General features: G+C 53.2%; 1 protein-coding gene across 1 annotated transcript in view; it reads right to left on the bottom strand.

Moving 5' to 3' along the window:
• Positions 1-346: 346 nt before the first annotated feature.
• CLTCL1 (clathrin, heavy chain-like 1) overlaps positions 347-11,102 on the bottom strand; it is a 103,880-nt gene continuing 93,124 nt past the window's right edge. Inside the window, exons 28-34 of the mRNA XM_011958687.1 lie at positions 7,117-7,227; positions 6,692-6,862; positions 4,238-4,459; positions 1,607-1,682; positions 1,075-1,114; positions 923-942; positions 347-822 (exon numbers count right to left, since the gene is read on the bottom strand). Coding sequence (XP_011814077.1) covers positions 1,095-1,114; positions 1,607-1,682; positions 4,238-4,459; positions 6,692-6,862; positions 7,117-7,227 — 600 coding nt within the window. The 3' untranslated portion in view covers positions 347-822; positions 923-942; positions 1,075-1,094. The remainder of the gene's footprint in view (positions 823-922; positions 943-1,074; positions 1,115-1,606; positions 1,683-4,237; positions 4,460-6,691; positions 6,863-7,116; positions 7,228-11,102) is intronic.

Here is an 11,102-nt window from a genome sequence, read left to right as displayed (position 1 = left end):
ACGTGGGGCTAGCCCAGTCCCTGAGGAACTCTAACGTTTCGAAGCTGGAGGAGGAAGGCGGGTGGCGGGTGAGAAGGGGCTACGCCGCCGTGTCCCCCTCCCGTAGCGGCCACGGGCTGGGACTCACCTGCCGGTTTCCACCCACACCTTTCCCGGATTTAGAGTTCCTGCGTTCAGCGAACAAGGTCCGGAAAGACCCCAAATGCAAGCAGCTGTATTCTCCTAGGCAGCTTCTCTGGGCTCAGGTCCCACACCCCCAGAGGACCCAGCAAATCTTTAATGGACTGCGGGGCCTAGGAAACTGGCCTCTGTCCCTCCTACCCACACCAGCACCAAGCAGAGCACCTTTGCCTGGATAAACCGACTTTAATATTTAAGATTGCCAGGAGGCTCAGAGTCCTGTTTTGAGGTCTGGTACCTCCAAACAAGACGTGTTCATATAGTCTTCAAACTGGCCTAGAGGGGGCAGCTCCAGCCAGTCGGGGGCACCCAGGAGGAATGCCTGGCTCCAGCAGGAGGGCCCAGAGTCCAGACCCCGCTGGCAGCTGAAGATGGTCTTGCGCTGTCAGCCTCTACCCTGGCCTCCCCAGGCTCTAGGATGGCTCAGAGACTGCCATCATTGGGTTTCACCAAAAATAAATATTGTCCAGGTGTCCCTGCCTCCCACTGCGGTCCCCTGTGCTGCTGGAGTGACACACTCCTTGAAGAAGTAACTCTGCAGGTAGAGTGGGTGGAGACAGCGCCCACTACACGCAGAAGTTGTACATTGGAGGCTGGTGAAGTTGGGAGCAGAGGCATATCCACAGGGGAAGCTGGCAGGGCCTGCTGTCAACCTCAGCTGCTGGCCTGCAGAGGGAGAAAGCCCATAATGAGCAGAGCTCTTCCTGCCCATGGGGGTCCTCTCCTGTCTGCCCTGAGTAGCCGGGGCCCAGGGAGCAGGGTCTATAGGACCAGCCCTTACCACCCAGAAGCTGAGGCACCAAGAGAGTAGGCACCCAGAGGCAAGGAATGTGTGGTCAGCCAGAGAAGCTGGCCTGGCTAGAGGATAAGCTAGTCCCCAAATGGGACACTTACTTAGTGCAATCAGCTGGGTCTCATTCATGCCCATCAAAATCTAAAAAAAGCAGAATGGCATTAATGGTGGAGGGACACACTCGGCAGGAGGCTCGAGACCCACAGGTGTGCTGCACACTCACACCACACCCTCAGGCCTGTGTTGGCCTGGCAGTGTCCCAGCACCCCACAGTCTCTCCAGTCTGCTCGACAGCCAGGCTGCCCTGGGCAGGTTCTCAGGTGCAAAGTTCCTCCCAGCACACACCAGCAACAGCCTTGCTGCCCAGGGGCCAGGCCCAGCAGGACACAGCAGCAGTTCATAGCTAGGCAGGCAGCCCCATCAGAAGGCAGGCACACTTACAGCAGGGAGGACAGTGGCCATGCCAACATTCCTGGACGTACACTTCTCCACACCCAGCAGCCAGTGGGATCCTTCTGGCCCCCACCCATCTATTCCCATCCCCATCCAAAGCCCAGCCAGGAAAGGGCAGTGGGACTTTGACTCCCTCCCTGCTCCCTCCCCAGGGGGTTGGGGGCTACAGGTGCCACCTACCAAACATGAGAGGGGCCGGCTCCGTCACATGCTCCTCTTGCTTGTGCAGACTCTCCAAGGCATCCAGTCTGTCCACCTGCAAGGAGGCGAGAGCATGTGAGCACCCGCTTGACAGAGTGCAGTCCCGGCCTCTACGTGAAAGTGGAGTGGAAGGGACTCCAGGAGAATGACAGTGGAGGAGGTGCACATGGGCAGAGGTGGAGTGGCTCAGTCCACACCCCATGCACTTTCAGAATGCAGCAAGGCATGGAGAGGTAAAGCCTCAGTAGTTGGGCTGAGACGGAGCACCAGGTGGGGCCCTCAGAGCTTCCCAGTAGGCACTGGGACAGTCAGTTGTTACAAGCTGTGAGTGTGGCCTGCTCATGGGGGGCCAAGTCCTCCTCTGGATACAGGGACACTGCCATTTACTGACTTGCAGGGCTGGGGCCATGTGCAGGGAACACTGCCTGCTTCTGAATCCAGTCAGTCTAGTCTGCCCGCCCCTCCAAACCAGCAGAGAGATCATGTGGCTCTCAGAGACAAGTCACCTGGCACCTAGACACTTCACCTGAGAAGTACTGAGGACAAACTCCCTCTTCCCTGAGGCTTCACCAGACCCCACCCATGGCCAGAGAGTGAGGCGGCAGCACTGCACTAGAGGGGCGGCAGCAACTGTGCAGCTAGGATCCCCTCACAAACGCACTGAGTAAGAAAGAGAAACAAGAATGTGCCCCCATGAGCTGGGGTCTGGGGGGCTGAGAAGTGAGGAGGGAGCAGGGGGCACACTCGCTGACACCTAGGGTGAGGGGTGAGCTAGGCCTGTACCCTCCCTAAACTGGGAGAGTGCTGGGGGCATCTCAGAGGGATGGCCCTTGAGCTTCCCAGATGAGCCACGAGGCACTGGGCCCAGCTGTCCACCAGGAAGGGACTGTGCTTCTTGTCTGTGCCCTCATTCTCCCAGCACTGCTGTGTGGAGTCAGCTGGGCCCCAGCTCAAGCTGACAATCAGCTCACAACCCCATGCCACTGACTGGGAAACCCCTTGCCAGCCCCCTCCTCTCCTTGAACTCTCCCCATGACAGGCGTCTCATCTGCCCCAGCAGAAATAGGTGGGCAGCAGCAGGGCAGGTGCTGCAGCAGCCACCACTTCCCAGGGCCAGTGGAGTCTGGGAACCCTGGGACAAGGCAGGGCAGCCACAGTGCTGACCAAGGTGATAGTGGCTGCTAACTCTATCATCCACAACAGAAAGGGAATGTGCTCCTCAAAGTCCTGGGGGATCCCCACAACAGTACTTTGACCCCCACAGCAATGACATCCCTGAGGCCTGGTGAGCCTGAGTTCCTCTGACACTAACCCACGGACTTCTACCGCCAGGAAGAGATTCAAGCACATTCTTCTTTCCTTGTGCTGGTTCTCAGAACACAGACTACTTTCAGGAAAGACACCGAGGGATGGGAAAACCCGCTCATCATGGTGAGAACAGCTTCCACAGGCACACACCAGACACTGCACAACGCATACCACACACTGCATACCACAAACCACATACTACACATGCTGCCTGTAGGGAGCTGCCATCCACTGTGGTGGGGGAACCAGGGCCCTTGTCAATCCAACCAGTCCACGTCCCCTGGCAGCCCACGCATCTCAGGCCATGTGGCCAGGGCTGTCCCTTCCTCTCCACCCCTTGAGAGTCATCAGGGAGTCTCTCACTCAGGCGTGCTATGCAGATGGAATGGGGTCACACTGTCCTACAGAAGGGCGATGGCCTCGAATGGCCTTCACTAGGGGTTGGGCAGCCGCCTAGAGGCTCTGCAGGTGGCAGGCAGCCCTCCAGGCACTTCCAGGCTAAAGCTGGCAGCATGAGCCCACCTTCCTGTTTCCCTCCTACCTCCCACTCACCTGGGAGGCCCCCTCCCTTCCCTTGCTCCACTGAGTGATGCTTCAGCATAAGTGCCTTCCAAGGGTCTCCATCTGGCTTGAAGGAGGTTAGATGGGCAAGTAGATGCTACTGAAGGTGACTTTTCCAGTGTTAGAAACAACAAACTGTACCAGATGACACTGCTGACACAGGTCTCTGGACAGTGGCTAAAGCTAGGTCCCAGCAGGGACTCCTAGGACTTCAACACCCAGGGAGAGTTTTACAATCAGGTACTGTCACTTCAGTGAGGCAGAGAGTCATCTTCCCTATGGCTGTTAGAAAGATTCAGTGCGTCTGTGAATACTCCTACTATGTGTTCAGCAAAACGCAGCTACCACCAACAGGTATGCTAACAGCTGCACCCCCAGATGCCACTGGGAGCTCCACGGGGAGCTGGGATTGCCAGCCACCGTACTGTCACCCTGATGAAGTCCAGGGCTGGGGACGAGCATGCCTGTTGTGCTCCCAGCAGTGTGCACACTAGGACAGCTGCACAGCTGGAGTCTGCAGGAGGGCTGCTGCCAGGATGATTTTCTGGAGGGGCTTAATGTGGGGCAGAAAACCACTTGAGCATCAAGGAAAGCAGCCACTCCTGAAGGCAGGCCAGGGCTACCTGGGGAATCTGGGTTGGCCTCAAAGGGGCCCACCCTTAAGACGTGCGGCCAGAGTCACTGCTAGGGGTGGGCTGTGCCACACAGGGGCCAGGGAGCTGCAGCCGGCCCGACACCTACCTTGCTCAGGTACTCCCTCATCACCTGGATGAAGTAGGGCATGGCCAAGTCCACGAGGTTGTGCCTCCAAGCCAGCTCGAGCACCATGTCTGGGCGAAGCAGGTCATAGCAGGTGAAGAGAGAGGCTGCGAAGCACTCCCTCTTGCCTTCCTCCAGGAACCACTGCAGCAACTTCTGGGTTAGCTCAGCATCTCGCGACTCTGCGGCATGCTGCATGGCATCCTGCAGCCAAGGCAAATGCTTGCTTGGGCGTCCTGCAGGCACAGGCCTTGTGCCTGTAGCAGGTGGGCCGGAGGGCAGGGAGTGGCACCAGGCTATGATTTCTCTTGCATTAAAATGTATTATTATTTCTTTGTTTCGACCCTTTGTTTATGAACAGCTTGCAAGGCCTTGAGCCCTTGCCACCTTCCTAACCTGAAAACCACGCCCAGGGAGCTTAGCTGGGGACTCAGGCCCCACGTTCCTGTGTAGGGTGCCTGGACACACCCCCAGGGTCCCAGGACAGGCCTAATTTATCCCTGGGCTTAGGGCTTTGTCCTCTGGACTCTCTTCTGGGCCCACGTGGCTCAGAGTGGGTGGATGGCAAGGCCAGTAGGCCTCTGGCAGCACTGACAGTCCTGCTCACTCATCACTGCCCGAGTGTTGAGAAGGCTGTGTGTTTAAGCCCCTGGCAGGGACCACATGGGTAGGACAGAGTGGCTGTGATCAGCCAGCCAAAGGCAGCCTTTCCTCAGGTGTGTCTGAACCCAGCTGTCTCCTCCCAGCAGCCAGGTCCAGAGACCTCCAGGTGCTGTCTCAGAGCCTCAGCAGCTTTTCCTCTCCATTCCCTCTGCAGGGGCTCTTTGGGCACCTCAGGAAGGACCACAAGCACTGTCACCAAGGGCTAGATGTCACAGAACAGTCCAAAACACTGGAGGTGACAACTTAGGGTGAAACTCAATGCAACACTGATTTCAGGGATCACAGGCCTCCATGGAGTCCCAGCCAACAGGCACAGCCCAGGAGCCATGAGAATGAGGCCCCTGTGCTAGACAAGAGGTGGCAGGTGTCCATGTGTCCTGGGAAGATACTCAGGAATGCCCACGGCCAACTCCACAGGTAACACCCTCAGGTCAAGTCCAGAGTCTCTGGGCACAAGGGGCCCTTGGGAATTGGCTCAGCTGCATAACACAGCACAGACAGGCCCTCTTGTACAACTCCACCTCACCCCCAGGGAGATGTTCAGGCCAAGCAGAGGATGTTAATGCCTTTGGGGTCTTGGTGGTTCTTCCAGGCAGCCCAACCTGTCAAGCAGATGCCCGGATCCTGGTCTGAGAACAGGTCTGAGAATGATACTAAGAAACCTTTCACCAGCAGAAAAACACACTGTTTGTTTTTCCTCTCAAGTGGTCCTCCCACCTCAGCCTCTAAAGCAGCTGGGACTACAGGTGCACATGACTATACCCAGCTTTGAAACAAATGTTTTGAATGTGACTTTACTTATTTATTTTTTTCCTTTTTTTTTTTTTTTCAGGGACAGTTTCACTCTGTCACCCAGGATGGAGTGGAGTGGCGCGATCTCTGCTCACTGCAACCTCTGCCTCCCGGGTTCAAGCAATTCTCCTGCCTCAGCCTCCCAAGTAGCTGGGATTACAGGAGTGCACCACTACACCTGGCTAACTTTTGTATTTTCAGTAGAGATGGGGTTTCACCACATTGGCCAGGCTGGTCTTGAACTCCTGACCTCAAATGATCTGCCCACCTTGGCCTCCCAAAGTGCTGGGATTGCAGGCATGAGCCACCACGCTCGGCCTTTAAATGTGATTTTAATTTAGGCTTTTAAATTCCTCAAATCTTTTTTTTTTTTTTTGGAGACAGGGTCTCACTCTGTTGCCTACGGAGCAGTGGTGTGATCATAGCTCACTGCAGCCTCTGACTCCAGAGCTCCAGTGATCCTCCCTTCTCAGCCTCCCGAGTGGCTGGTACCACAGATGTCTATCATTACACCTGGCTAATTTTTTGTAAAGACGGGGTCTTGCCATGTCACCCAGGCTGGTCTCAAACTCCTGGGTTCAAGCACTCCGCCCACCTCAACCTCCCAAAGTGCTGAGATTACAGGTAAGTTCCCAAATCTTTATAGGAAGTAAAGTAGGTGCCAAGAAGTGAATCTTGCCACACTGTATTTTGGTAGAGTGAAACTCACACGTAACTGTCGTGAAAAGAATCAACTGCATAAGACTCTGTAAGTCTTTCAATACAAACAGTTTTTAAGGGGTTCTAACTCACTCCCAATTCTTACCCTATGTTCTAAATATGGTCTCCCCTTAATGCCAATCCCCCCACCCACCATGAGGAACTCCTGGTGAAGCTCAGAGCCAGGTCTCAGGAACAAGAGGGAAGGGGTGTGACCTCCAAAGCATCAGGAAGTATACTAAGGCAGGAAGGTGGGAGGAAACAGGGGCCCGGGCCACCAACCTTGTAGAGATGATCCTTCTTGCAGAGCTCCACACTCTGGGCCCACCAGTTATTGCCCTTGTACAGATAGGCTGCAATGCGCCTGAACTCCATCAGCTGATGCTTCTCCAGCCGCTGAGCCAGGCTGATGTTGTCAAAGTTGTCATAGGCATCGATAGATGCCCTTAAGCCCTAGGAAGATAGCCTTTCTATGAGGGATGGGACACTGTGACATGGGCTGCCTACACATGGAGCAGGCACCTTGTGTTACTTGATGGCTGCTGCTATCACCACGGCCTTAGAAAGGCCCCTACCCATATATCCACTGGTGTCCTGTGGGGCCTGCACACTCTCCTGTGCAAAGGCAGCCTGCTTTGAGAACAGAATGGCAGTTGCAGGGGAGGAGCCCAGCCCACCCAGGACAGGGCTCCCTCCTGCACACCCACCTGATAGTCCTCCTCCTCTGTCAGCAGGTGGTTGAGTGCCTCATTCACACTCTTGTTGTTGTGGCTCTGGACTGACCGCAGGTAAGGCTTCACCAGGGGCAGCTGACCTGCCTAACAAGTTGGGGCAACTGTCAAAGCACTTGGCCAAGCTTGTTATGGGGACACTAGGCAGGGGTACAGATGGGCATGTGCGTGCCATCCACTTGAATGGTCCAGCTCTGGAGCCAAGGGCACCTTCTGGACACCTAGAACCAAAAGACCTATACTCACACAAAGAGAACTGTCTGGGTGATTCAGTGGACGCCAATGTCACCAGAGACATTCACACCTCACAGACACTAGGGTTTGGTTCCAGACCACCACAATAAAGTGAATGTTGCAATAAACATAGTCATATTAATGTTTTTTTGTTTTTGTTTTTGTTTTGAGATGGAGTCTCGCTCTGTTGCCCAAGCTGGAGTGCAGTGGTGCAATCTCGGCTCCCTGCAAGCTCCGCCTCCTGGGTTCACGCCATTCTCCTGCCTCAGCCTCTCGAGTAGCTGGGACTACAGGCAACCACCACCATGCCCGGCTAATTTCTTTTTGTATTTATAGTAGAGACGGGGTTTCACCCTGTTAGCCAGGATGCTCTCGATCTCCTGACCTCGTGATCTGTCTACCTCGGCCTCCCAAAGTGCTGGGATTACAGGCATGAGCCACTGCGTCTGGCCAATTAATGTTTATACTATGTTGTAGCCTATGAAGTGTGTAACAGCATTATGTCTACAAAAACAGAGTACACACCTTAATTAAACACATTTTAGCACTAAAGAATGCTAACAATCATCTGAGCCTTCAGTGAGTTTTAATCTTTTTGCTGTAGAGGGTCTTGCCTCAATGTTGATGGCTGCTGATTCATCCAAGTGGTGGCTGCTGAAGGCTAGGGAGGCTGTGGCAATTTCTTTTTCGCCTTTTTTTTTTTGAGATGGAGTCTTGCTCTGTCCTCCAGGCTGCAGTGAAGTGGTCTGATCTCAGCTCACTGCAACCTCCACCCCACCCCAGTTTCAAGTGATTCTCCTGCCTCAGCCTGCTGAGTAGCTGGGATTATAGGTGCCCGCCACCACGCCTGGCTAATTTTTGTATTTTTAGTAGAGACGGGGTTTCACCATATTGGCCAGGCTGGTCTCGAACTCCTGACCTTGTAATCCACCCACCTCGGCCTCCCATATGTTGGGATCACAGGTGTGAGCCACGGCGCCCGGCCTCTTTTTTTTTTTGAGACAGAGTTTTGCTCTTTCGCCCAGGCTGCAGTGATCTGATCTCAGCTCACTGCAACCTCTGGCCCCCGGGTTCAAGCAATTCTTCTGCCTGAGCCTCCCGAGTAGCTGGGATTAACAGGCACATGCCACCATGCCCGGCTAACTTTTGTATTTTTAGTAGACACAGGGTGTCGCAATGTTGACCAAGCTGGTCTTGAACTCCTGACCTCAGGTGATCTGCCTGCCTCTGCCTCCCAAAGTGCTAGGATTACAGGCGTGAGCCACTGTGCCCAGCCGGCAATTTTTCTTTCTTTTTTTTTTTTTTTTTTTTGGGCAAAAGGAGTCTCGCTCTGTCGCCCAGGCTGGAGTGCAGTGGGGCGTGATCTCAGCTCACTGCAATCTCTGCCTCCTGGGTTCAAGCAATTCTCTTGCCTCAGCCTTCTGAGTATGTGGGATTACAGGTGTGAGCCCACCGCGCTGGCTAATTTTTGTATTTTTAGTAGAGACAGAGTTTCACCACGTTGGTTAGGCTGGTCTTGAACTCCAGACCTCGTGATCTACCCGCCTCGGCCTCCCAAAGTGCTGGGATTACAGGCATGAACCACTGCGCTCGGCCAGCGATTTCTTTTTTTTTTTTTTTTTTTTTTTTGAGACGGAGTCTCGCTCTGTCACCCAGGCTGGAGTGCTGTGGCCAGATCTCAGCTCACTGCAGGCTCCGCCTCCCGGGTTCAGGCCATTCTCCTGCCTCAGCCTCCCGGGTAGCTGGGACTACAGGCGCCGCCACCTCGCCTGGCTGGTTTTTTGTATTTTTTAGTAGAGACGGGGTTTCACTGTGTTAGCCAGGATGGTCTCGATCTCCTGACCTCGTGATCCGCCCGTCTCGGCCTCCCAAAGTGCTGGGATTACAGGCTTGAGCCACCGCGCCCGGCCGGCCAGAGATTTCTTAAAATAAGACATCAATGAGGTTTGCCTCACTGAATGACTCTTCCCTTTATGTAAGACCACTCTGGAGTTGCGTTGCATAAAACAAAACCAACAAAACAGACAGACAGATGCTGTGCAGCATGCAATGCTCTTTGATAGCACTGCACTCACAGTAGGACATCTTTCAGAATTGGTCTCAGTCCTCTCCAAACTTCCTGCTACTTTATCAACTAGGTTTATGCACTATTCTAAATCCCTTGTAGTCATTTCAACAATGTTCACAGTGCCTGTCCCAGGAGGAGATTCTATCTTAAGAAACCACTTTCTTTGCTCATCCCTAAGAAACAACTCCTCATCTGTTCAATTTGGATCCTAAGATTGCAGCAATTCAGTCCCTTCTTCAGGCTCCACTTCTAATTCTAGTTCTCCTGCTGTTTCCCCCGCATCTGCAGTGACTTTCTCCACTGAAGTCCTGAACCCCTAAAGTCATCCATGAGGGTTGGAATCCACTTCTTCCAAACTTCTGTTAATATATGGATATTTTCCTTATATACTGGTGTCCTTACTTATTTATTTCCAACTTTTTATTGATACATGATAGTTGTGCATATTTATTGGGCATATGTAATATTTTGATACATATACACATGTGGAATGATCAAATCAGGGCAATTAGGATATCCATCACCTCAAGCATTTATCATTTCTTTGTGTTGGGAACATTCCAAATCTTCTCCTTTAGCTATTTTGAAACGCACAATAATTTATTATTTTTTTGAGATGGAGTCTCTCTCTCTGTTGCCCAGGCTGGAGTGCTGTGGTGCGATCTCAGCTTGCTGCAACCTCCTGGGTTCAAGCGATTCTCCTGCCTCAGCCTCCCAAGTAGCTGGGACTACAGGTGCCAGTCACCACGCCTGGCTAATTTTTGTATTTTTAGTAGAGACGGGGTTTCACCATGTTGGCCAGGCTACTCTTGAACTCCTGACCTTGGGTGATCCATCTGTCTTGGTCATCCACCCACCTCAGCCTCTCAAAGTGTTGGGATTACAGGCGTAAGCGACCATGCCCGGCCATTAATTAGCCTAATTTCAATGTTGTTTGTCTCAGGGAATAGGGAGGCCCAAGGAAAGGAAGAGGGACCAGGGCACGGCCAGTCAGTGGAGCAGTTAGAACACATACAACATTTATCCATTAAGTTCCCCTTCTTACAGGGGCATGGTTTGTGGCATCCCAAAACAATTACAATAGTAACATCAAAGATTGCTGGTTGTGTGCACTGGCTCAAGTCTATAATCCCAGCACTGCAGGAGGCCAAGGTGGGAAGACTGCTTGAGGCCAGGAGTTCAAGGTTGCAGTGAGTTATGATCATGCCACTGCACTCCCACCTGGGCAACAGTGCAAGACTGTCTCAAAAAAAAAAGATCACTGATCACAGATCACCACAACATATATAATGAGAAAATTTGAAGTATTGTGCGAAATCCTAAACTGTGACACAGAGACACGAAGTGAGCACATGCTGTTGGAAGAATGGCTGACAGACTTGATCAATGAGGGTTACAAACCTCCAATCTTTTTTTTTTTTTTTGAGACAGAGTCTTGCTCTGTTGCCCAGGCTGAAGTGCAGTGGCACAATCTTGGCACACTGCAAGCTCTGCCTCCCGAGTTCACACTACTCTCCTGCCTCAGCCTCCCGAGTAGCTGGGACTACAGGCACCTGCCACCACACCCGGCTAATTTTTGTAGTTTTAGTAGAGACGGGGTTTCACCGTGTTAGCCAGGATGGTCTCGATCTCCTGACCTCGTGATCCGCCCACTTCGGCC

The sequence above is a fragment of the Colobus angolensis genome, unplaced genomic scaffold (assembly GCF_000951035.1).
Source record: "Colobus angolensis palliatus isolate OR3802 unplaced genomic scaffold, Cang.pa_1.0 Scaffold471, whole genome shotgun sequence".
Lineage (NCBI taxonomy): Eukaryota > Metazoa > Chordata > Mammalia > Primates > Cercopithecidae > Colobus > Colobus angolensis.
This window is presented reverse-complemented; position numbering and strand designations above follow the sequence as displayed.